This window comes from Ranitomeya imitator, chromosome 4 (genome assembly GCF_032444005.1).
Source record: "Ranitomeya imitator isolate aRanImi1 chromosome 4, aRanImi1.pri, whole genome shotgun sequence".
NCBI lineage: Eukaryota > Metazoa > Chordata > Amphibia > Anura > Dendrobatidae > Ranitomeya > Ranitomeya imitator.
The window spans coordinates 664400586-664427272 of record NC_091285.1 but is presented as its reverse complement, the minus strand read 5'-3'; the positions used below and the strand labels follow the sequence as shown (position 1 = coordinate 664427272).

The following is a 26687-nucleotide window of genomic DNA, read 5'->3' as shown; positions in this document are numbered from 1 at the left end:
TAATTGCAGCCCTTAGAGTCCATTGTCCAATTACTTTTGGTCCTTTGAAAAAGAGGACGCTATGCATTACAGAGCTATGATTCCTAAACCCTTTCTCCGATTTGGATGTGGAAACTATCATATTGCAGCTGGGAGTGTGCACTTTCAGCCCATATTATATATATAATTGTATTTCTGAACATGTTTTTGTAAACAGCTAAAATAACAAAACTTGTGTCACTGTCCAAATATTTCTGGCCCTAACTGTATGTGCAGCGCCCCAGAGTCCTGGTCGTTGCAGTAATGTCGCTCTGCCACTAAGGGGAGTGATGTTATGTCTGATTGCACTAAAGGAGTTCACCTGACCAGGTATGACAGTCACACATTACACTTCACACTCCGGCCACCAGGGGGAGCAAAAGGCTCTATGTATTAGGCCACTCCTCACACTCTGGTAAAACTGGGGGTTGGACAGGAAGTGAGACAGAAAGCAGCCCGGGAGAGTTCGGGAGCGGACCTGTCAGAAGTAGGAACCTGGCAGGTACCTAGCAGAAAGGACAGATTGATACGGAGCTGCGCCTGCACTACCTTGTGGCGGCATCTCAAAGAAGGACACGAAGCGAAGTGTATTGTGTGTTATGAAAGATAATTCAGAACCACAATGGACATAGAGGTCAGCGCACATACAGTGACCTGACAATAACCCAAAAAACAAGAACGAGCTCTGGGACGTGGGAACTCTGTTGACCGCAATCCCTGATCCTAACCAACAACACTAGAGGCAGCCGTGGATTGCGCCTAATGCTGCCTATGCAACTCGGCACGGCCTGAGAAACTAGCTAGCCTGAAGATAGAAAATAAGCCTACCTTGCCTCAGAGAGATACCCCAAAGGAAAAGGCAGCCCCCACATATAATGACTGTGAGTAAAGATGAAAAGACAAACGTAGAGATGAAATAGATTTAGCAAAGTGAGGCCCAACTTTCTGAACAGAGCGAGGATAGGAAAGGTAACTTTGTGGTCAACACAAAACCCTTCAAAAACCATGCAAAGGGGGCAAAAAGACCCTCCGTACCGAACTAACGGCACGGAGGTACACCCTCTGCGTCCCAGAGCTTCCAGCAAGCAGAAAAAACAAATTGACAAGCTGGACAGAAAAAAACAGCAAACAAATAGCAAAGAGGAACTTAGCTATGCAGAGCAGCAAGCCACAGGAACGATCCAGGAGGAAAACTGGTCCAACACTAGAACATTGACTGAAGGCCAGGATCAAAGCACTAGGTGGAGTTAAATAGGGAAGCACCTAATGACCTCACCACATCACCTGAGGAAGGAAACTCAGAAGCCGCAGTACCACTTTCCTCCACCAACGGAAGCTCACAGAGAGAACCAGCCGAAGTACCACTTGTGACCACAGGAGGGAGCTCTGCCACAGAATTCACAACAGTACCCCCCCTTGAGGAGGGGTCACCGAACCCTCACCAGAGCTCCCAGGACGACCAGGATGAGCCATATGAAAGGCACGAACAAGATCGGGAGCATGGACATCAGAGGCAAAGACCCAGGAATTATCTTCCTGAGCATAACCCTTCCACTTAACCAGATACTGGAGTTTCCGTCTTGAAACACGAGAATCCAAAATCTTCTCCACAATATACTCCAACTCCCCCTCCACCAAAACCGGGGCAGGAGGATCAACAGATGGAACCATAGGTGCCACGTATCTCCGCAACAATGACCTATGGAATACGTTATGGATGGAAAATGAATCTGGAAGGGTCAGACGAAAAGACACAGGATTAAGAACCTCAGAAATCCTATACGGACCAATAAAACGAGGTTTAAACTTAGGAGAGGAAACCTTCATAGGAATATGACGAGAAGATAACCAAACCAAGTCCCCAACCCGAAGTCGGGGACCCACACAGCGTCTGCGATTAGCGAAACGTTGAGCCTTCTCCTGGGACAAAGTCAAATTGTCCACTACATGAGTCCAAATCTGCTGCAACCTGTCCACCACAGTATCCACACCAGGACAGTCCGAAGACTCAACCTGCCCTGTAGAGAAACGAGGATGGAACCCAGAGTTGCAGAAAAACGGTGAAACTAAGGTAGCCGAGCTGGCCCGATTATTAAGGGCGAACTCAGCCAAAGGCAAAAAGAACACCCAGTCATCCTGATCAGCAGAAACAAAGCATCTCAGATATGTTTCCAAGGTCTGATTGGTTCGTTCGGTCTGGCCATTAGTCTGAGGATGGAAAGCCGAGGAAAAAGACAAGTCAATGCCCATCCTACCACAAAAGGCTCGCCAAAACCTCGAAACAAACTGGGAACCTCTGTCAGAAATGATATTCTCTGGAATGCCATGTAAACAAACCACATGCTGGAAAAACAATGGCACCAAATCAGAGGAGGAAGGCAATTTAGACAAGGGTACCAAATGGACCATCTTAGAGAAGCAATCACAGACCACCCAAATGACTGACATCTTTTGAGAGATGGGAAGATTTGAAATAAAATCCATACAGATATGTGTCCAAGGCCTCTTCGGGACCGGCAAGGGCAAAAGCAACCCACTGGCACGAGAACAGCAGGGCTTAGCCTGAGCACAAATCCCACAGGACTGCACAAAAGTACGCACATCCCGCGACAGAGATGGCCACCAGAAGGATCTAGCCACTAACTCTCTGGTACCAAAGATTCCAAGATGACCAGCCAACACCGAACAATGAACCTCAGAGATAACTTTATTCGTCCACCTATCAGGGACAAACAGTTTCTCCGCTGGGCAACGATCAGGTTTATTAGCCTGAAATTTTTGCAGCACCCGCCGCAAATCAGGGGAGATGGCAGACACAATTACTCCCTCTTTGAGGATACCCGCCGGCTCAGATACACCCGGAGAGTCGGGCACAAAACTCCTAGACAGAGCATCCGCCTTCACATTTTTAGAGCCCGGAAGGTATGAAATCACAAAGTCAAAACGGGCAAAAAACAACGACCAACGAGCTTGTCTAGGGTTCAACCGCTTGGCGGACTCGAGATAAGTCAAGTTCTTATGATCAGTCAAGACCACCACGCGATGCTTAGCTCCTTCAAGCCAATGACGCCATTCCTCGAATGCCCACTTCATGGCCAGCAACTCTCGATTACCCACATCATAATTACGCTCAGCAGGCGAAAACTTCCTGGAAAAGAAGGCGCATGGTTTCATCACCGAGCAATCAGAACTTCTCTGCGACAAAACAGCCCCTGCTCCAATCTCAGAAGCATCAACCTTGACCTGGAACGGAAGCGAAACATCTGGTTGACACAACACAGAGGCAGAAGAAAAACGACGCTTCAACTCTTGAAAAGCTTCCACCGCAGCAGAAGACCAATTGACCAAATCAGCACCCTTCTTGGTCAAATCGGTCAATGGTTTAGCAATACTAGAAAAATTGCAGATGAAGCGACGATAAAAATTAGCAAAGCCCAGGAACTTTTGCAGACTTTTCAGAGATGTCGGCTGAGTCCAATTATGGATGGCTTGGACCTTAACAGGATCCATCTCGATAGTAGAAGGGGAAAACATGAACCCCAAAAATGAAACCTTCTGAACACCAAAGAGACACTTTGATCCCTTCACAAACAAAGAATTAGCACGCAGGACCTGAAACACCGTTCTGACCTGCTTCACATGAGACTCCCAATCATCCGAGAAGATCAAAATGTCATCTAAGTACACAATCAGGAATTGGGATTCTCGGTTCTAACATAGAATTCTGAACCACAAAGTCTTGAATACTTTGTACTCTTGCCGTGAGCTGATCCACACATGAAGACAGACCTTTAATGTCCATTGCTACACCTGTGTCCTGAACCACCCAAATGTCTAGGGGAAAAAAAAGGCAAAACACAGTGCAAAGAAAAAAAAATGGTCTCAGAACTTCTTTTTTCCCTCTATTGAGAATCATTAGTACACGGCCTTCAGTACTGTTATGAAAGATAATTCAGAACCACAATGGACATAGAGGTCAGCGCACATACAGTGACCTGACAATAACCCAAAAAACAAGAACGAGCTCTGAGACGTGGAAACTCTGTTGACCGCAATCCCTGATCCTAACCAACAACACTAGAGGCAGCCGTGGATTGCGCCTAACGCTGCCTATGCAACTCGGCACGGCCTGAGAAACTAGCTAGCCTGAAGATAGAAAATAAGCCTACCTTGCCTCAGAGAGATACCCCAAAGGAAAAGGCAGCCCCCACATATAATGACTGTGAGTAAAGATGAAAAGACAAACGTAGAGATGAAATAGATTTAGCAAAGTGAGGCCCAACTTTCTGAACAGAGCGAGGATAGGAAAGGTAACTTTGCGGTCAACACAAAACCCTTCAAAAACCACGCAAAGGGGGCAAAAAGACCCTCCGTACCGAACTAACGGCACGGAGGTACACCCTCTGCGTCCCAGAGCTTCCAGCAAGCAGAAAAAACAAATTGACAAGCTGGACAGAAAGAAACAGCAAACAAATAGCAAAGAGGAACTTAGCTATGCAGAGCAGCAAGCCACAGGAACGATCCAGGAGGAAAACTGGTCCAACACTAGAACATTGACTGAAGGCCAGGATCAAAGCACTAGGTGGAGTTAAATAGGGAAGCACCTAACGACCTCACCACATACCTGAGGAAGGAAACTCAGAAGCCGCAGTACCACTTTCCTCCACCAACGGAAGCTCACAGAGAGAACCAGCCGAAGTACCACTTGTGACCACAGGAGGGAGCTCTGCCACAGAATTCATAACAATTGTGGAGAAGTGAGAAGCGGGATCATAGTACGAAGGAGATAGAACCAGAAGGAGTCGTGTCCCTAAGACTGTGGCAACATCCTTCTGAGGTGCGTAGCCGGTGGCCGGAGCACCGAGGAAGTAACAGACTCCACGCATTACTTCAAACAGCGGCAGGACAGTTAATTACAGGTTGGTTAATCACCTAAACAGACATAGGAGGCAATCTTGGGAGAGGGGCGTCTCTAGGGTCCCAGAATAACTCCAGGCCTACCTGTCATACGGGTGCGTCCTAGCCATATTATCTGGGGGACGGAGAGAGAAATAACAGATATGACAGTTGTGAGGACTATCCCGTGGTGCTCAGCAGGGAAGGACTACAACACGCAGGCGCTAGAAGGTAGACACTGATTCCCACCTGCAAAGTGAACTCTGGATGTGCCTTCGGACCGGCCAGACTCAGCCAGCCCTATTAGCAGTGCTCTGGATTGCGGACCCCAAAGTCTTCAGTAAAAAGGTAAAGAGAATGCAACCCTGTGTCCTCGTTATTAACTGCACCTCACATCATCGCCACCTACACTACTGGGAAGCCCTGGGGATATACTTCACCTGTGGGAAGGTATACCATCTAGCTGCCATTCCATCACCCCAGTGGACCCCTAAGCAGCGTTGGTCACCCTGACCGAACACCACAGGTGGCGTCACGAACCCTTGACAAACTTTCATCACCCTTTCATTGGACGCCCCTTAGCAGGGTCATGGACCGAGTCCAGCCACCGTGACAACCCCAGAACCGAGACAGAGAGGACCGGTACCGAGTACCCCGCGGCCCTGCGTCTGGGGGCACTCCATATGTAGCATGTATGTAGTATGTATGTATGTATGTAGTATATGTGTATGTAGCATATATGTAGCATGTATGTAGCATGTATGTAGCATGTATGTAGCATGTATTTAGTATGTATGTAGTATGTATGTATAGTATTTATGTAGTAAGTATGTAGCATGTATGTAGTATGTATGTATGTAGTATGCATGTAGCATGTATGTAGCATGTGTGTAGTATGTATGTATGTAGTATGTATGTAGTATGTATGTAGCATGTATGTTTTTTTTACTGTCCCATCATTGGCTAATGTGTCAATCACTGTCACTGTAGTAGGCATCGTCCACTGGGACTTGTAGTCCCATCGGACGATGCCTGCACACAGGCACAGAGCCCCGGCAGCCCGCACAGAGCCCCGGCACGCTGCACAGAGCCCTGGCACGCCGCACAGAGTCCCACACGCCGCACAGAGCCCCAGCAGACATGCACAGAGCCCCGCACGCCGCACAGAGCCCCGACAAACCGCACAGAGCCCCGGCACGCCGCACAGAGCCCCGGCACACATGCACAGAGCCCCGGCACGCCGCACAGACCCCCAGCAGGCACGCACAGACCCCCCCACAGTCACACACAGACTCCACCTGCACACACACACAGTCTCCACCCACGCACCGCCCACACTCCATTATAGTGCATCATTGCACTATAGGAACTTCTGATTCCGGTATCCGATATCGCAAAAATATCGGAACTCTTTATCGGAATTCCGATACAGCGAATATCGGCCGATACCCGATATTTGCAGTATCAGAATCCTCAACACTACTTATCACTAATAAAGACCTTCTCATGATGAGGAAACTCTTTAGAAATGTCAAATTTTTGTGTTGAGGCTCAACAATTTCAAGTTACATCACTGACAAATGGTGGACTATGGAAAATATTCCAGATTCTGCATTCAGGCCTCTGGTTAATTCTCATAATTATATACATGGTGGGAATATAATTAACCCCTTAGTGACAGAGCCAATTTGGTACTTAATGACCAAGCCAATTTTTACAATTCTGACCATTGTCACTTTATGAGGTTATAACTCTGGAACGCTTTAACGGATCCCGCTGATTCTGAGATTGTATTTTCGAGACATATTGTACTTCTTGTTATTGGTAACATTTCTTCGATATTACTTGCGATTATTTATGAAAAAAATGGAAATATGGAGAAAATTTTTAAAATTTGGCAATTTTCAAACTTTGTATTTTTATGCCCTTAAATTAGAGAGATATGTCACAAAAAATAGTTAATAAATAAAATTTCCCACATGTTTACTTTACATCAGCACAATTTTGGAACCAAATTTTTTTTTGTTAGGGAGTTATAAGGGTTAAAAGTTGACCAGCAATTTCTCATTTTTGCAACACCATTTTTTTTAGGGACCACATCACATTTGAAGTCATTTTGAGGGGTCTATATGATAGAAAATAACCAAGTGTGACACCATTCTAAAAACTGCAAAGGTGCTCAAAACCACATTCAAGAAGTTTATTAACCCTTTACGTGCTTCACAGGAACTAAAACAATGTGGAAGGAAAAAATGAACATTTAACTTTTTTTGCAAACATTTTACTTCAGAACCATTTTTTTAAATTTTCACAAGTGTAAAAACAGAAATGTAACCAGAAATTTTGTTGTGCAATTTCTTCTGAATACACTACCCCATATATGGGGGTAAACCACTGTTTGGGCGCACCACAGAGCTTGGAAGAGAAGGAGCGCCGTTTTACTTTTTCAATGTAGAATTGGATGGAATTGAGATTGGACACAATGTTGCGTTTGGAGAGCCCCTGATGTGCCTAAACAGTGGAAACCCCCCACAAGTGACACCATTTTGGAAAGTAGACCCCTTAAGGAACTTATCTAGATGTGTGGTGAGCACTTTAAACCCCCAAGTGCTTCACAGAAATTTATAAAGTAGAGCCGTGAAAATAAAAAATCCTTTTTTTTCCTCAAAAATGATTTTTAGCCTGCAATTTTTTATTTTCTCAAGGGTAACAGGAGACATTGGACACCAAAATCTGTTCACCAGTTTGTCCTGAGTACACTGAAACCCCATATGTGGGGGGGGGGCACTATTTGGGCACCCATCGGGGCTCAGAAGAGAAGGACCGCCACTTGGAATGTAGACTTTGATGGGATGGTCTGCGGGTATCATGTTGCATTTGCAGAGCTCCTGATGTACCTAAACAGTAGCAAAACATCCCCCAAAAGTAACCCCATTTTGGAAACTAGACCCCCCCAAAGAGCTTATCTAGATGTGTGGTAAGCACTATGAACCCCCAACTGCTTCACAGAAGTTTATAATGTAGAGCCATGAAAATAAAAAAATTAATATTCTTTCCACAAAAATGATCTTTTCACCCCCAAATTTATACTTTCACAAGGGTAACAGGAGAAATTGGACCCCAAAATGTATTGTGCAATTTATGCTGAGTAGGCTGATACCCCATATGTGGGGGTAAACCACTGTTTGTGCATGGTAGAGCTCGGAAGGGAAGGAGCGCCGTTTTGGAATGCAGACTTTGATAGAATGGTCTGCGGGCGTTATGTTGCAGTTGCAGAGCCCCTGATTTACCTAAACAGTAGAAACCCCCCACACGTGACCCCATTTTGGAAACTAAACCCCCCAAGGAACTTATCTAGATGTGTGGTGAGATGTTTGAATGCCCAAGTGCTTCACAGAAGTTTATAATGCAGAGTCGTGAAAATAATTTTTTTTTTTCCACAAAAAAGATTTTTTAGCCCCAAGTTTTTTATTTTCACAAGGGTAACAAGAGAAATTGGACCCCAAAAGTTTTTGTCCAATTTGTCCTGAGTATTCTGGTACCCCATGTGTGGGGGGACCAGTGTTTGGGCGCACGGCAGAGCTCGGAAGGGAAGGAGCGCCGTTTTGGAATGCAGACTTTGATAGAATGGTCTGCGGGCGTTATGTTGCATTTGCAGAGCCCCTGATGTACCTAAACAGTAGAAACCCCCCACAAATGACTCCATTTATGAAACTAGACCCCCCAAGGAACTTATTTAGATGTGTGGTGAGAACTTTAAATGCCCAAGTGCTTCACAGAAGTTTATAATGCAGAGTCGTGAAAATAAAAAATATTTTTTTTTCCACAAAAAAAGATTTTTTTAGCCCCCAAGATTTTATTTTCACAAAGGTAACAGGAGAAATTGGACCCCAAAACTTGTTGTCCAATTTATCCCGAGTACGCTGATGCCCCATATGTGTGGGTAAACCACTGTTTGGGCGCACGGCAGAGCTCAGAAGGGAGGGAGCACCATTTGACTTTTTGAGCGCAAAATTGGCTGTCGTGTTTGGAGACCCCCTGATGTACCTAAACTGTGGAAACCCCCCAATTCTAACTCCAAACCTAACCCCAACACACCCCTAACCCTAATCCCAACCCGATCCATAATCCTAATCACAAACCTAACAATATTCACAACTCTAACCCCAAAACAACCCTAATCTCAACACTAAGCATAACCCTAATCAAAACCCTAAATCCAACACACCCCTAATCTTAATCTCAACCCTAACCTCAAACCTAACCCTAATCCCAATACACCCCTAACCCTAATCTCAATCCAAACCTTAACCCTAATCCCAAACCTAACCCTCATCCCAAACGTAACCCTAATGCCAACCCTAATCCAAACCCTAACCCTTATCCCAACTCTAACCCTCACTTTAGCCGCAACCCTAGCCCTAACTTTAGCCCCAACCCTAGCCCTAACTTTAGCCCCAACCCTAACCCTAACTTTAGCCCCAACCCTAACCCTAACCCTACATTTAGCCCCAACCCTAACCATAACTTTAGCCCCAACCCTAACCCTAGCCCTAGGGCTACTTTCACACTTGCGTTGTATGGCATCCGTTGCAATCCATCGTTTTGCACAAAAAACGGATCCTGCAAATATGCCCGCAGGATGCATTTTTCGCCCATAGACTTGTATTGCCGACGGATTGTGACGGATGGCCACACTGTTGTGAATTCCGCTCTTGGGCTCCCTCCGGTGGTTTTAAGTGGAATGGCTGCTCCTTGGATTTAGCAGTCAGCAGCTGCTTCCACTGATTGTCTATTCTGCTCGGCTATTTAGCCTGGCTCTTTCCTTCAGCTTGTGCCACTGGTCAATGGTTCCTGGTTGGATTCACATCTCTGCTTGGATTTCCCTGATATCCTGACCAGTTCAGCAAAGATAAGTCCTTTTTTTTCTCTTTTCTGTCCACATGCTGTGGACTTAATTGTTCTGTACATTCTATGTTTTTTGTCCAGCTTGTCAGTATGGATTTATTCAGTTAAGCTGGAAGCTCTGGGAAGCAGATTTACCCTCCACACCTTTAGTCAGGTGTGGAGATTTTTGTAAACTCTGTGGTGGATTTTTCTAGTTTTTTTAATACTGACCGCACAGTATTCTGTCCTGTGCTATCTATCTAGGTAGACTGGCCTCCTTTGCTACATCTTGGTTTCATTCTATGTATGTCATTTCCCTCTCCACTCACAGTCATTATTTGTGGGGGGCTGTCTATCCTTTGGGGATTTTCTCTGAGGCAAGATAGCTTTCCTATTTCTATCTTTAGGGGTAGTTAGTTCTCCGGCTGTGACGAGATGTCTAGGGAGTGACAGGAACATTCCACGGCTACTTCTAGTGTTGTGTTAAGCTTAGGAACTGCGGTCAGTACAGGTACCACCTCCTTCAGAGCTCGTCCCATGTTGCTCCTAAACCACCAGTTCGTAACACCACACGTTGCGTCCGTCGTGCACTGGATCCGATGTGTTTTGGCAGACCGTCATCACAAAAAAGTTCAATGTAATGTTTTTTTGTACGTCGCGTCTGCCATTTCCGACCGCGCATGTGCGGCTGTAACTCCGCCTCCTACCCATGACATAGACTGGGCAGCGGATGCATTGAAAAACTGAATCCGCTGCCCACGTTGTGCACAATTTTCACAACGTGCGTCGGTACGTCGGACCGATGCATTGCGACGGCCCGGTACCGACGCAAGTGTGAAAGAAGCCTAACCCTAGCTCTAACCCTAGCCCTAACCCTAACCCTAAATTTAGCCCCAACCCTAACCCTAAATTTAGCCCCAACCCTAACCCTAACCCTAATTTTAGCCAAAACTCATCTAGCTGCAGGCCGGCAGTTCATGGCAGATGAAGAAGCTGGTGGGCAGGAGGGGACGCAGGAGGATCCAGGGACACCTGTTGTGAATTCTGTGGCTGAATTCACTCCTGTGGTCACAAGTGGTACTGCAGCTTCTGAGCTTCCTCCCTCAGGTGTTCTGGTGAGCTCGTTAACTGCTTCATTACTTAACTCCGCCTGATGCTGCTATCCTTGCTCCTTGTCAATGTTTCAGTGTTGGATCTGAGCTTCTCCTGATTGTTCCTGTGACCTGCTGCTCTGTATAGCTAAGTGCTTTTTGCTTTTTTGTTGCTTTTTTTTCTGTCCAGCTTGTCTTTTGTTTTGCTGGAAGCTCTGAGACGCAAAGGGTGTACCGCCGTGCCGTTAGTTCAGCACGGTGGGTTTTTTTTGCCCCCTTTGCGTGGTTTTGCTTTAGGGTTTTTTGTAGACTGCAAAGTTCGCTTTACTGTCCTCGCTCTGTCCTAGAATATCGGGCCCCACTTTGCTGAATCTATTTCATCCCTACGTTTTGTCTTTTCATCTTACTCACAGTCATTATATGTGGGGGGCTGCCTTTTCCTTTGGGGAATTTCTCTGGGGCAAGTCAGGCCTATTTTTCTATCTTCAGGCTAGCTAGTTTCTTAGGCTGTGCCGAGTTGCCTAGGTAGTTGTTAGGCGCAATCCACAGCCGCTTTTAGTTGTGTTTAGGATAGGTTCAGGTGTGCAGTCTACAGAGTTTCCACGTCTCAGAGCTCGTTCTTGTATTTTTGGGTATTTGTCAGATCACTGTGTGCGCTCTGATCGCTAAGTACACTGTGTTTCTGGATTGCCTTCATAACACCTGTCATTAGCAAACATAACAGTACAAGGAGCCAAACTAATGATTCTCAATAGAGGGAAAGAAAAAGTTCTGACATCATTTTTTTTTTTTTTTCTGCTCTGTGTTCACTTCTTTTTTTTTCCCCTAGACATTTGGGTGATTCTGGACACAGGTGTGGACATGGATATTCAGGGTCTGTGCTCTTCAATGGATAATCTCGTTATAAATGTACAAAAAATTCAAGATACTATTGATCAGAAATCTATGTTAGAACCAAGAATTCCTATTCCTGATTTGTTTTTTGGAGATAGAACTAAGTTTCTAAGTTTCAAAAATAATTGTAAGCTATTTCTGGCCTTGAAACCTCATTCTTCTGGTAATCCTATTCAACAGGTTTTGATTATTATTTCTTTTTTGCGCGGCGACCCTCAAGACTGGGCATTTTCTCTTGCGCCAGGAGACCCTGCATTGAGTAGTGTCGATGCGTTTTTCCTGGCGCTCGGATTGCTGTACGATGAGCCTAATTCAGTGGATCAGGCTGAGAAAAATTTGCTGGCTTTGTGCCAGGGTCAGGATGATATAGAAGTATATTGTCAGAAATTTAGGAAATGGTCAGTACTCACTCAGTGGAATGAATCTGCGCTGGCAGCTTTGTTCAGAAAGGGTCTCTCTGAGGCTCTTAAGGATGTCATGGTGGGATTTCCTATGCCTGCTGGTTTGAATGAGTCTTTGTCTTTGGCCATTCAGATCGGTCGACGCTTGCGCGAGCGTAAATCTGTGCACCATTTGGCGGTACTGCCTGAGGTTAAACCTGAGCCTATGCAGTGCGATAGGACTATGACTAGAGTTGAACGGCAGGAATACAGACGTCTGAATGGTCTGTGTTTCTACTGTGGTGATTCCACTCATGCTATTTCTGATTGTCCTAAGCGCACTAAGCGGTCCGCTAGGTCTGCCGTCATTGGTACTGTACAGTCCAAATTCCTTCTGTCCATTACCTTGATATGCTCTTTGTCGTCGTTTTCTGTCATGGCGTTTGTGGATTCGGGCGCTGCCCTGAATCTGATGGATTTGGATTATGCTAAACGTTGTGGGTTTTTCTTGGAGCCTTTGCGGTGTCCTATTCCATTGAGAGGAATTGATGCTACACCTTTGGCCAAGAATAAACCTCAATACTGGGCCCAGCTGACCATGTGCATGGCTCCTGCACATCAGGAAGTTATTCGCTTTCTGGTGTTGCATAATCTGCATGATGTGGTCGTGTTGGGGTTGCCATGGCTACAAACCCATAATCCAGTATTGGATTGGAATTCCATGTCGGTATCCAGCTGGGGTTGTCAGGGGGTACATGGTGATGTTCCATTTTTGTCGATTTCGTCATCCACCCCTTCTGAGGTCCCAGAGTTCTTGTCTGATTATCAGGATGTATTTGAAGAGCCCAAGTCCGATGCTCTACCTCCGCATAGGGATTGTGATTGTGCTATCAATTTGATTCCTGGTAGTAAATTCCCTAAAGGTCAATTATTTAATTTATCCGTGCCCGAACACGCCGCTATGCGCAGTTATGTGAAGGAATCCCTGGAGAAGGGACATATTCGCCCATCGTCATCACCACTGGGAGCAGGGTTCTTCTTTGTAGCCAAGAAGGATGGTTCGCTGAGACCGTGTATTGATTACCGCCTTCTTAATAAGATCACTGTTAAATTTCAGTATCCCTTGCCATTGTTATCTGACTTGTTTGCTCGGATTAAGGGGGCTAGTTGGTTCACTAAGATAGATCTTCGTGGTGCGTATAATCTGGTGAGAATCAGGCAAGGAGATGAATGGAAAACTGCATTCAATACGCCCGAGGGTCATTTTGAGTATCTAGTGATGCCGTTCGGACTTGCCAATGCTCCATCTGTGTTTCAGTCTTTTATGCATGACATCTTCCGTGAGTATCTGGATAAATTCCTGATTGTTTACTTGGATGACATTTTGATCTTCTCAGATGATTGGGAGTCTCATGTGAAGCAGGTCAGAATGGTTTTTCAGGTCCTGCGTGCTAACTCTTTGTTTGTGAAGGGATCAAAGTGTCTCTTCGGTGTGCAGAAAGTTTCATTTTTGGGGTTCATCTTTACCCCTTCTACTATTGAGATGGATCCAGTTAAGGTCCAAGCCATCCAGGATTGGATTCAGCCGACATCTCTGAAAAGTCTGCAAAAGTTCCTGGGCTTTGCTAATTTTTATCGTCGCTTCATCTGTAATTTTTCTAGCATTGCCAAACCATTGACCGATTTGACCAAGAAGGGTGCTGATTTGGTTAATTGGTCTTCTGCTGCTGTGGAAGCTTTTCAGGAGTTGAAGCGTCGTTTTTGTTCTGCCCCTGTGTTGTGTCAGCCAGATGTTTCTCTTCCGTTCCAGGTCGAGGTTGATGCTTCTGAGATTGGAGCAGGGGCGGTTTTGTCACAGAGAGGTTCTGATTGCTCAGTGATGAAACCATGTGCTTTCTTTTCTAGGAAGTTTTCGCCCGCTGAGCGTAATTATGATGTGGGCAATCGAGAGTTGCTGGCCATGAAGTGGGCATTCGAGGAGTGGCGTCATTGGCTTGAAGGAGCTAAGCATCGCGTGGTGGTATTGACTGATCATAAGAACTTGACTTATCTCGAGTCTGCCAAGCGCTTGAATCCTAGACAGGCCCGTTGGTCGTTATTTTTTGCCCGCTTCGACTTTGTGATTTCGTACCTTCCGGGCTCTAAAAATGTGAAGGCGGATGCTCTGTCTAGGAGTTTTGTGCCCGACTCTCCGGGTTTATCTGAGCCAGCGGGTATCCTCAAGGAAGGAGTCATTGTGTCTGCCATCTCCCCTGATTTGCGGCGGGTGCTGCAAAAATTTCAGGCGAATAAACCTGATCGTTGTCCAGCAGAGAAACTGTTCGTCCCTGATAGGTGGACTAATAAACTTATCTCTGAACTTCATTGTTCGGTATTGGCTGGTCATCCTGGAATCTTTGGTACCAGAGAGTTGGTGGCTAGATCCTTCTGGTGGCCATCTCTGTCACGGGATGTACGTACTTTTGTGCAGTCCTGTGGGATTTGTGCTAGGGCTAAGCCCTGCTGTTCTCGTGCCAGTGGGTTGCTTTTGCCCTTGCCGGTCCCAAAGAGGCCTTGGACACATATTTCGATGGATTTCATTTCTGACCTTCCCGTTTCTCAAAAGATGTCAGTCATTTGGGTGGTCTGTGATCGCTTTTCTAAAATGGTCCATCTGGTGCCCTTGGCTAAATTGCCTTCCTCCTCTGATTTGGTACCTTTGTTCTTTCAGCATGTGGTTCGGTTGCATGGCATTCCTGAGAATATTGTTTCTGACAGAGGTTCCCAGTTTGTTTCAAGGTTTTGGCGAGCCTTTTGTGGTAGGATGGGCATTGACCTATCCTTTTCCTCGGCTTTCCATCCTCAGACTAATGGCCAGACCGAACGAACCAATCAGACCTTGGAAACATATCTGAGATGTTTTGTTTCTGCAGACCAGGATGATTGGGTGTCTTTTTTGCCGTTGGCTGAGTTCGCCCTTAATAATCGGGCCAGCTCGGCTACCTTGGTTTCTCCATTTTTTTGCAATTCTGGGTTCCATCCTCGTTTCTCTTCAGGACAGGTTGAGTCTTCGGACTGTCCTGGTGTGGATTCTATGGTGGATAGGTTGCAGCAGATCTGGACTCAGGTAGTGGACAATTTGATCTTGTCCCAGGAGAAAGCTCAACTTTTCGCTAATCGCAGACGCCGTGTGGGTCCCTGACTTCGTTTTGGGGATCTGGTTTGGTTATCTTCTCGTCATATTCCTATGAAGGTTTCCTCTCCTAAATTTAAACCTCGTTTTATTGGTCCGTATAGGATTTCTGAGGTTCTCAATCCTGTGTCTTTTCGTTTGACCCTCCCAGACTCCTTTTCCATACATAATGTATTCCATAGGTCATTGTTGCGGAGATACGTGGCACCTATGGTTCCATCTGTTGAGCCTCCTGCCCCGGTTTTGGTGGAGGGGGAATTGGAGTATATTGTGGAGAAGATTTTGGATTCTCGTGTTTCTAGACGGAAACTCCAGTATCTGGTTAAATGGAAGGGTTATGCTCAGGAAGATAATTCCTGGGTTTTTGCCTCTGATGTTCATGCTTCCGATCTTGTTCGTGCCTTTCATGCGGCTCATCCTGGTCGGCCTGGGGGCTCTGGTGAGGGTTCGGTGACCCCTCCTCAAGGGGGGGGGGGGTACTGTTGTGAATTCTGTGGCTGAATTCACTCCTGTGGTCACAAGTGGTACTGCAGCTTCTGAGCTTCCTCCCTCAGGTGTTCTGGTGAGCTCGTTAACTGCTTCATTACTTAACTCCGCCTGATGCTGCTATCCTTGCTCCTTGTCAATGTTTCAGTGTTGGATCTGAGCTTCTCCTGATTGTTCCTGTGACCTGCTGCTCTGTATAGCTAAGTGCTTTTTGCTTTTTTGTTGCTTTTTTTTCTGTCCAGCTTGTCTTTTGTTTTGCTGGAAGCTCTGAGACGCAAAGGGTGTACCGCCGTGCCGTTAGTTCGGCACGGTGGGGTTTTTTTGCCCCCTTTGCGTGGTTTTGCTTTAGGGTTTTTTGTAGACTGCAAAGTTCGCTTTACTGTCCTCGCTCTGTCCTAGAATATCGGGCCCCACTTTGCTGAATCTATTTCATCCCTACGTTTTGTCTTTTCATCTTACTCACAGTCATTATATGTGGGGGGCTGCCTTTTCCTTTGGGGAATTTCTCTGGGGCAAGTCAGGCCTATTTTTCTATCTTCAGGCTAGCTAGTTTCTTAGGCTGTGCCGAGTTGCCTAGGTAGTTGTTAGGCGCAATCCACAGCCGCTTTTAGTTGTGTTTAGGATAGGTTCAGGTGTGCAGTCTACAGAGTTTCCACGTCTCAGAGCTCGTTCTTGTATTTTTGGGTATTTGTCAGATCACTGTGTGCGCTCTGATCGCTAAGCACACTGTGTTTCTGGATTGCCTTCATAACACCTGTCATTAGCAAACATAACAGACACCGGTAAGTATAACAGGGTCCCCAAATCCCCCTGTTTCTCTGTCCTCTGATGTGCAATCACATCAGAGGACAGAGAATAACACACCGCTTTTTTTTTTTTGCGGTCCCGGTAAACAGTTAATTACCGGTGATCGCAAAACAGGGGTCGGTAAAAACCGACCCCGATCATGTTCTTTGGGGTCTCGGCTACCCCCGGCAGCCGAGACCCCAAAGATCTTCCGGGCGCTGGCCAGCGGGCGCACTGCGCATGCGCCCACCATTTTTTGGCTGTAACAAGATGACGGCACCCATCGGTAGCCACGAGGAGCACCGGGGGAGACAGGTGAGTATCGGGGGGCGATCGGGGACCCCATTTCTCTGTCCTCTGATGTGCGATCACATCGGAGGACAGAGAAATTAAATGGGAAATCGGGGGTTCTTTTTGCGACCGACGGTAAACGGTTAATTACCGGCGATCGCAACCTGGGGGTCGGTAAAAAAACCCCCGAATCATGTTCTCTGGGGTCCTGGCTACCCCCCAGAAAATCCGACTCTGGGGGGCGCTATTCACTTTTTCCACAGCTCCGTTAATTAACGGCGCTGTGGTTTAAATACCCTTAACTGCCGCCATTAAAAGGTGTATCGGCGGTCGTTAAGGGGTTAATGTAGAAGGATGCCATTTAATGTCAATATCTTTATCATTATTTCTGTGTTGTTTTTAATATTTTTTCTCATTTTTACAGAAATCCTGTTGAAGTACTGATCTTTGGAGGAGAAAATGAATGCACGAATCTGCTTCCAGAAATGTTTTAGCTTATTTTTCCTGATCCTTATGTTCATGTTTGGGTACTTAGTGTACTACAAAAGCCAAACAAAAATAATCAACAAATGGACTGAAGATTCTGTAAAATTGCAGGAGAGAAGTAAACCTGTGAATAATTTGACTTACCCGGCGTTCAAGCACCCCTTGGCTCCTCCGTACCCATTTCCGTACAAGTTTCTCATTAATCAACCGGAAAAGTGCAAGAACAAGAAGCCTTTCCTTGTTATATTCATTCTTGTTCGGTGCCAGGATTTTGAGTCTAGACACACAATTCGAGAAACGTGGGGTAATGAAAGTATTTATGATGTTGAGGTGGTCAAGATTTTTCTTGTGGGTCTACCTCATATTGCTTCTAGCCAAACCCAGGATTTGTTAGAAGAGGAAAGTTCAACTTTTGGGGATATTGTACAAGAAGACTTCATGGACACCTATTACAATTTGACCCTAAAAACATTAATGGGTATGGAGTGGGTGACCAAATTCTGTCCTTCTGCCAGCTATGCCTTGAAGGTAGACAGTGACATGTTTCTTAATGTAGACTACTTAATTCATAATGTTCTTTATCCAGACTTACCAGTTCGTACAAATTACTTGACAGGAGCCCTAGTTAAAAACTCGGGAGCTGTGAGGAACAAGGCTTCTAAGTCGTATATACCTAAGGAAATCTATCCAAATAACACCTACCCACCCTATGCTTCTGGAGCTGGATATGTATTTTCACTTGACATGGCAAAAAAAATCTACGATGTGGCACAAGAAATTAGGGTCATCCCCGTTGAAGATGCATTTATGGGAATTTGTTTGTATGAGCTCCACATTCCCCTTAGTGAATCTCCTGAAGGTGCATTTATCACGTATAGGCTTAATTATGACCACTGCAAATTTAGGAAGGTTGTCAGAGTGCAGGATTATTCTGGCGAAGAGCTAAGGAATATATGGGCAGACTTTCAAGCTAAGAAATCTCAGAATTGCTAAGAAAGCAGGAACATTTTTTACAAGGAATTGGAGGTTTCCGCGTGAAACATCACATGGCAAAGGGTCTCCATGTATAGATAGCCAGCACATCAGTGTTACTGAATTTCCGTTAACATTTTATATGCAATGAAAAGAAATGGTGGACAAAGTCTAGTATTTTCACTGTGACTGTGTGGTGAACAAATTTCATTGATTGATTTTTGCTGGTGCCCTCCTTACCAGGCCAATATGTAGAGCCCAGTTCTAGAGATCATTACTCGACCCACCTATCTCCCTAGTCCATAGCGGCCAAATTCTCTAAGGCTAGGTTCACATTGCGCTAGTGGGTGTCCGCTGACGGAATCCGTTACATAGCGCCACTAACGCAATGTAACGGATCCGTTAGCGCACCCATTGACCGCAATGTATGTAACGCATCCCTAACGCATGCCATTTTTGCCATGCGTTAGCGATGTTCCATTATTTTCTGACAGACCTCGAACGCTGTCTGCAGCGTTTTTGGGTCCGTTCTCGCTAGCGCAGATCGGGCATCTGCGCTAGCGCGATCGCTAAACGCAATCCCTTTTTAGACATTGCGTTAACGCAGTCCGTTTGCGTATGCACTAGACGGACTGCACAACGCAAATGTGAACCTAGCCTAACTTATATTCTCTTTTGACCATCCCTGCACTCCTGGGTGCCACTACAGACAATATCCTGAAACTGTCCCTGGTTGTCTAACACGCACTCCGACGACTAATCCAAAACACTTTTGACAAATTCATATTTTTCATATGTAATGATCATGTTATCAATGTCAAAGATATAAAAGCCCAATGGCTTGTTCTTCTATGAATTAATGAGTCTTCAATATACTGTGCTGCATTGTATCCAAGACTATTACCACTCAAAGCTTGCACAGAAAGTTTCTGCACAGGACCCGGGTCTCTGCTGCATGGTTGTGGTAAACTATGTTGTGTAGTAGTGTATTAAAGTAGTGTCTGCATGTTGTTACAATGCTGTATGCTTTACGGCCCAATGGGCTTTATGTGATCTAGCGTATTGCAAAGCTGGAGAATAAAGCAGGCGGCCTAAAGTTTGGGCCTGTTAACAGCTATTCCTATACTTCAACCAGAAGTCCCTTTGTTCTAGGCTGCACTTAAATACCCAGCACTAAAATACTCACCAGGACCTTGTAATTTCTCCCAAGGCGCACACACAGCCGCACCTACCTCATACCCAGCTCCTCTACAATATAAGTGTCCATTCCTCATACCTCAATGCATTTGATTACATGTTATCCTTTGATAATTCTGCTGTATTGCTTGATTTAATATGATTTAGGCCTTTTGTTTCTTTGATAAGGACCATTTTTGGCTGAAACATTGGACCTCTTTTGCTTCCGGATCATAATAAAATATTCACTTATTGCATTAAGGTCTTTGTTCTCCATTGTAATTTTTGTTTCCGAGGTTTTTTACCTACATTAAGTCAGGACTGTTGGCCTTCGCTTGAGCATGTACACTTCAGGAGCAATACTGCCAGTCTTTCCTCCAGAATTTGGTCTAGGCTAAGTCAACACCAAATAATCCTCTAGCGAGCCAAGGATGGCCATCACACATTAGTGAAATTCGACTAAACATTGTCCAGAAAAATGAAGTAGAAGATAACCCCATGTAGAGATACAGTGGGGAAAATAAGTATTTGATACAATTTTGCAAATCTTCCCACCTACAAAGAATGGAGAGCACTGTAATTTTTATCGTAGATACACTTCACCTGTGAGAGACAGAGTCTAAAATTAAAAAACAGGCAACCACATTGTATGATTTTTACATAATTATATTTCATTTTATTGCATGAAATACCGTATATACTCGAGTATAAGCCGACCCGAGTATAAGCCGACCCCCCTAATTTTGCCACAAAAAACTGGGAAAACCTATTGACTCGAGTATAAGCCTAGGGTGGAAATGCAGCATTTACCGGTGAATTTCAAAAATAAAAATAGATCATTATTTCCCCATAGCTGTGCCATATAGTGCTCTGCACCGTTCATTATTTCCCCATAGCTGTGCCATATAGTGCTCTGCACCGTTCATTATTGCCCCATAGCTGTGCCATATAGTGCTCTGCACCGTTCATACTGCCCCATATCTGTGCCCCATATAGTGCTCTGCACTGTTCATACTGCCCCATATCTGTGCCCCATATAGTGCTCTGCACCGTTCATACTGCCCTCATATCTGTGCCCCATATAGTGCTCTGCACCGTTCATACTGACCCATGTCTGTGCCCCATACAGTGCTCTGCACCGTTCATATTGTCCCATAGTAGTGCCCCATATAGTGCTCTGCACCATTCATATTGTCCCATAGTAGTGCCCCATATAGTGCTCTGCACCGTTCATATTGTCCCATAGTAGTGCCCCATATAGTGCTCTGCACCATTCATATTGTCCCATAGTAGTGCCCCATATAGTGCTCTGCGCCGTTCATATTGTCCCATAGTAGTGCCCCATATAGTGCTCTGCACCGTTCATATTGTCCCATAGTAGTGCCCCATATAGTGCTCTGCGCCGTTCATATTGTCCCATAGTAGTGCCCCATATAGTGCTCTGCGCCGTTCATATTGTCCCATAGTAGTGCCCCATTTTGTGCTGTGCACCGTTCATATTGTCCCATAGTAGTGCCCCATATAGTGCTCTGCACCGTTCATATTGTCCCATAGTAGTGCCCCATATAGTGCTCTGCACCGTTCATATTGTCCCATAGTAGTGCCCCATTTTGTGCTGTGCACCGTTCATATTGTCCCATAGTAGTGCCCCATATAGTGCTCTGCGCCGTTCATATTGTCCCATAGCAGTGCCCCATATAGTGCTCTGCGCCGTTCATATTGTCCCATAGTAGTGCCCCATTTTGTGCTGTGCACCGTTCATATTGTCCCATAGTAGTGCCCCATATAGTGCTCTGCGCCGTTCATATTGTCCCATAGTAGTGCCCCATATAGTGCTCTGTGCCGTTCATATTGTCCCATAGTAGTGCCCCATATAGTGCTCTGCACCGTTCATATTGTCCCATATAGTGCTCTGCACCGTTCATATTGTCCCATATAGTGCTCTGCGCCGTTCATATTGTCCCATAGTAGTGCCCCATATAGTGCTCTGCACCGTTCATATTGTCCCATATAGTGCTCTGCACCGTTCATATTGTCCCATAGTAGTGCCCCATATAGTGCTCTGCACCGTTCATATTGTCCCATATAGTGCTCTGCACCGTTCATATTGTCCCATATAGTGCTCTGCGCCGTTCATATTGTCCCATGCCGCTGCTGCAATAAAAAAAAAAAAAGCCATACTCACCTCTCTTGATTGCAGCTCCCGGCGTCTCGTTCCGGCGTCCGGTCCCGGCGTCTCCGCACTGACTGATCAGCCAGAGGGCGCCGCGCACACTATATGCGTCATCGTGCCCTCTGACCTGAACAGTCAGAGCGGAGCGGAGTGATGCCGGGAAGATGGAGCGGTGCCCGGCGGCTGGAACGGGGACAGGTAAATATGACATACTGTCCCACGGTCTCCGGGTGCCGCAGCTTCTTTCTCTATCAGCGGTCACCGTTACCGCTGATTAGAGGAATGAATATGCGGCTCCACCCCTATGGGAGGTGGAGCCGCCTATTCATTTCTCTAATGAGCGGTCCCACGTGACCGCTGAAGAGGGGAAGAGCTGCAGCACAGAAGACCCGTGGGACGGCAGGGGGAGCGTCAGGATCGCTGGGACTAGGTAAGTATACCTCAGCGCCCTCTCCCCCTCACTCGCCGACCCTGCCACCCACCTTGACTCGAGTATAAGCCGAGAGGGGAACTTTCAGACCAAAAATTTGGGCTGAAAATCTCGGCTTATACTCGAGTATATACGGTAAGTATTTTATCACCTATAAAGCAACAAGAATTCTGGCTCTCACAGACCGTTAGTTTTTTTTTTTAGAAGCCTCCAACTCTGCACTCATTACCTGTATTAATCGCTCCTGTTGGAACTTGTTACCTGTATAAAAGACACCTGTCCACACAATCAATCAAACTCCAACCTCTCCACCATGGCCAAGTCCAAAAAGCTGTCTAAGGACACCAGGGACAAAATTGTAGACATCCACAAGGTTGGGATATGCTACAGGACAATAGGTAAGCAGCTTGGTGAGAAAGCAACAACTGCTAGCACAATTATTAGAAAATAGAAGAAATACAAAATTGCTGTCAATCTTCCTCGGTCTGAGGCTCCATGCAACATATTATGGGGGAAAGATGATTAGGTCAGAAATCAGCCCAGAACTACACGGGAGGACATGGTCAATTACCTGAAGAGATTTGGGACCACTAACATTACCGTTAGTAACACACTTAAATGCCTTTAAAATCTAATTATCATTTAGTGATTCAAAAATAGTTTGACCTTGGGAAAAGCCAGAATTTCATCTCCAAATGTCCACTTTCAAGGATGGTTTGAATGCCAGAACCTCATGAACCACACCTTTCTGTGGTCTGGTTCATGAGATCTGTGTAGAAAAATCAGGACTGTTAGCAAGCATGTAACACTACAATACATATCATATTCACATATGGTTATACAACAGCATAAATAATTTGTATGTCAAGAAAAATAACAAAGACAAGTTAGGCTAGTTTCACATTTGTGTTTGAATCCGCAGCGTTTAATCCACATCCGCAAGTGCAGGAAAAAACGCATAGAAACACGTATAAACGCAGCATTTTTTAGATGCATGTGGGAACACATGCGGTTTATAAAATGCTGCGTTTTCACGCTTTTCCATGCGTTTTGTCATGCGTTTGCATTTTTTGTGCGCATGGTGGAAAATTTTACAGGAGAAAAATCAAGATAACCAGACACCGCCAATGGGACTACAGAGGGCGTGTATTATAGGATATCTATATATAGACCTTAGGACTGCTGAAATCTTAACAGTGTGCTTCTGTATTCTGTGTCATGATGGATCTTCGCATGGAGAGCTTTTATTTCAACCTGGATTTAAGCATCTTGCTTGTGCGTTTGCTTGGGAGCAACACAGAAATCGTGAAAGATGGAGAAGGACACGGCGTAGGTGTTTTTGGCGACACCCCATAATCGAACTACGTGAGAGCTGTGGAGCCTATCACACGCTATATGGCGAGCTTAATGCCAAGCCGGACAAATTACCGGAATATACCAGGATGTCGCAAGACTCTTTTCGGGATTTGCTTGGTCGTGTCCAAGGATCCATATGGAGACAGGACACCCAGCTCCGTAGAGCGATTCCACCGGAGGAACGTCTGCTGGTTACACTAAGGTACGTAATAATTCTAAACAAATGCCAGTCATAATTTTGGTTGGTCAGACATGTATTCGTTGTATTTTCCTTTATGTCTTTAGCAGAATAACACCATAAATAGAATTGATTGTAATTTATTTTTTATTTATTTTATTACAGATTTCTGGCAACCGGAGAGAGTTTATCATCCCTCCACTTCCAATACCAGCTTGGAATTTCCACCCTGTCCGGAATGGTTGCGGACACCTGCCGGGCTTTGTGGAACGTTCTTCGGGATGAGTTTATACCCATACCCACCGAGGAAATGTGGATGGGAATTGCAGAGAAATTCTGGAGTATGTGTGATTTCCCCAACTGTTTGGGAGCGGTGGATGGAAAGCACATCCGCATTATCAAACCATCCAGAACAGGATCGGAGTACTTCAACTATAAAAAATATTTTTCTGTTGTGCTCATGGCAATACCAGATGCGGACTGTCACTTCATCGCTGTGGACATTGGAGCTTTTGGCCGTGGCAACGTGTTAGGGCTAGCGGAACGCACCAAATTATAAGAGAGATGGTATAAGTTGCGTTCGCAGCCCGGGTCCACCGTGCAGAGATGGAACCTGCTGCAAAGTAATGACGGACTATATGGCGGTACAATGTGGATACACACACGGGTTAACTTCACCATGTGTGAAGGAAGCAAACCCTGTTGCGTCACAGGGCTGTAGTACCGCACCAAGAGCGCAAGCAAGGAGTCTCAGGACTCTATCCCAAGACACAGGGTTAGAGTACGTTCAGACCACTTGTGCTCGACAGCGCAACTGGGGTGTCAAAGTAACAAAAAATATAACTTAAAGCACAAGAGTGTGTGCTGTGCCACATTGGCGGACACCAATAACCACCCAGACTTGGGATAGGAAAGCGCTCTATAAGTGCACAGCGCCGCACTGGCGGTTAAAGCAATAGACACTGTATCGTGTGTCTTTATGTTGACAGCTTAGTCGGGCACTAGACAGCAAGCATCCACCTTTTGCGAACATTCATACACAAGGGTGGGGATTTTAAAGAACGACTTGCACTCATCAACACACACGATTCCAAATGTACACTAGCGCATGGTTGTGTGGCCATGCAAACCTTTTATAGCTGCAGCAAGAACAGGACCTTCCCAGAAGGACCAATGGGAGTCAGCCACAGAAGAACCCCTTCAGGACCTTCCTAAAGGATCAATGGGATTTGCTGCAGTATCTAAGCATGTGACCCTTGATCTCCAATGAGAGATCTTGCCCTGGGCATGCTCAGAAAGGAAAGAGCAGGACTTAGTCCCAAACAAGTCTGCTCGCAGCTGCCCAGTACTGGCTACAATGGCAGAAGCTGGAAAGGCAGCAGTAACCAGTCGTCCAGTGTCAGCCTGGGCTAGAGGCCATTCTTCCCGGTGCCATGAAAAACACATTAAAAAGAAACCAAAACAGATTTTGCTTGGAAATATGTCAAGGTACATCCATTGCAGGTTAATGACTTGCCTGTAAGGCCAAATATTTCACCCCAGACCGAAAATTTCCTCTCCCACTTAGCCTTAGTTCAGATGCGTTTTTTAAGCGTTTTTCAACTTTAACCTCTTTCTGACCTCGGACGGGATAGCACGTCTGAGGTCAGATACCGCGCTTTGATGCAGGGCTCCGGCGGTGAGCCCGCATCAAAGCCGGGACATGTCAGCTGTTTTGAACAGCTGACATGTGCCCGCAATAGCGGCGGGTGAAATCATGATTCACCTGCTGCTATTAACTAGTTAAATGCCGCTGTCAAACACTGACAGCGGCTTTTAACCGGCGCTTCCGGCCGTGCGGACGGAAATGAGCGCATCGCCGACCCCGTCACATGATCAGAGGTCAGCGATACGTCAGAATGGTAACCATAGAGGTCCTTGAGACCTCTATGGTTACTGATGCCGGCCTGCTGTGAGCGCCCCCCTGTGGTCGGCGCTCATAGCATACCTGCATTTCTGCTGCATAGCAGCGATCTGATGATCGCTGCTATGTAGCAGAGCCGATTAAGTGGTTGCAGCTTATCGCCGCGTTCAGAATTGCCCGACCTATCAATAAAAAAAAGGATTAACCTGATCGCTAAACGGCGTAGCGAGAAAAAAAATAAAAACACCAATAACGGACGATCAACAGAACGTATCTGCACCAAAATGCTATTATTAAAAACGCCAGCTCGGCACGCAAAAAATAAGCCCTCATCCGACCCCAGATCATGAAAAATGGAGACGCTACGGGTATCGGAAAATGGCGCAATTTTTTTTTTTTTAGCAAAGTTTGGAATTTTTTTTCACCACTTAGATAAAAAATAACCTAGTCATGTTAGGTGTCTATGAACTCGTAATGACCTGGAGAATCATAATGGCAGGTCAGTGTTAGCATTTAGTGGACCTAGTAAAAAAGCCAAGCAAAAAACAAGTGTGGGATTGCACTTTTTTTGCAATTTCACCGCACTTGGAATTTTTTTTCCCGTTTTCTAGTACACGACATGCTAAAACCAATGATGTCATTCAAAAGTACAACTTGTTTCACAAAAAATAAGCCCTCACATGGCCAAATAGACAGAAAAATAAAAAAGTTATGGCATCTGGGAAGAAGGGGAGCAAAAAACGAACACGAAAAAACGGAAAATCCCAAGGTCATGAAGGGGTTAACATTGCTTTCAACGACTACAAATGCATTCACTGGGAAATGTCATTGTAACATTTAACCCCCCTAGCTGGCCATGTGGTGTGTGACACATAAGCAGACATTTGCGAAGGAGGGACTCTTAGTCACAGAGCCTATTTTTACTGGTGCATCAGGCGCCATTAATCTTCTTAAAGGGCCATTATTAAACAGGGGGTCTCCTAAGCTGTTGTACCCTAGGCTGTGAGTGGAAGGGCTGCCAAGAATTACGACGCACCACAATACCCCTGTGATAAGATGTCCAGGGGGGACTCCTGAAAAAGTGTTGCATTGAATTCAAGGCCTGCCCTGCT

The 26687-nt window shown here is 45.6% G+C and overlaps 1 protein-coding gene across 1 annotated transcript in view; it reads left to right on the top strand.

Annotated features, from left to right (window-relative positions):
* The window catches only part of LOC138674339 (beta-1,3-galactosyltransferase 2-like), a 68547-nt gene extending 48782 nt beyond the window's left edge, over nt 1–19765 (top strand). Inside the window, exon 2 of the mRNA XM_069762197.1 lies at nt 17326–19765. Within this exon, the coding sequence (XP_069618298.1) occupies nt 17361–18380 (1020 nt within the window). The 5' untranslated portion in view covers nt 17326–17360 and the 3' untranslated portion in view covers nt 18381–19765. The remainder of the gene's footprint in view (nt 1–17325) is intronic.
* The last annotated feature ends 6922 nt before the right edge of the window (nt 19766–26687 follow it).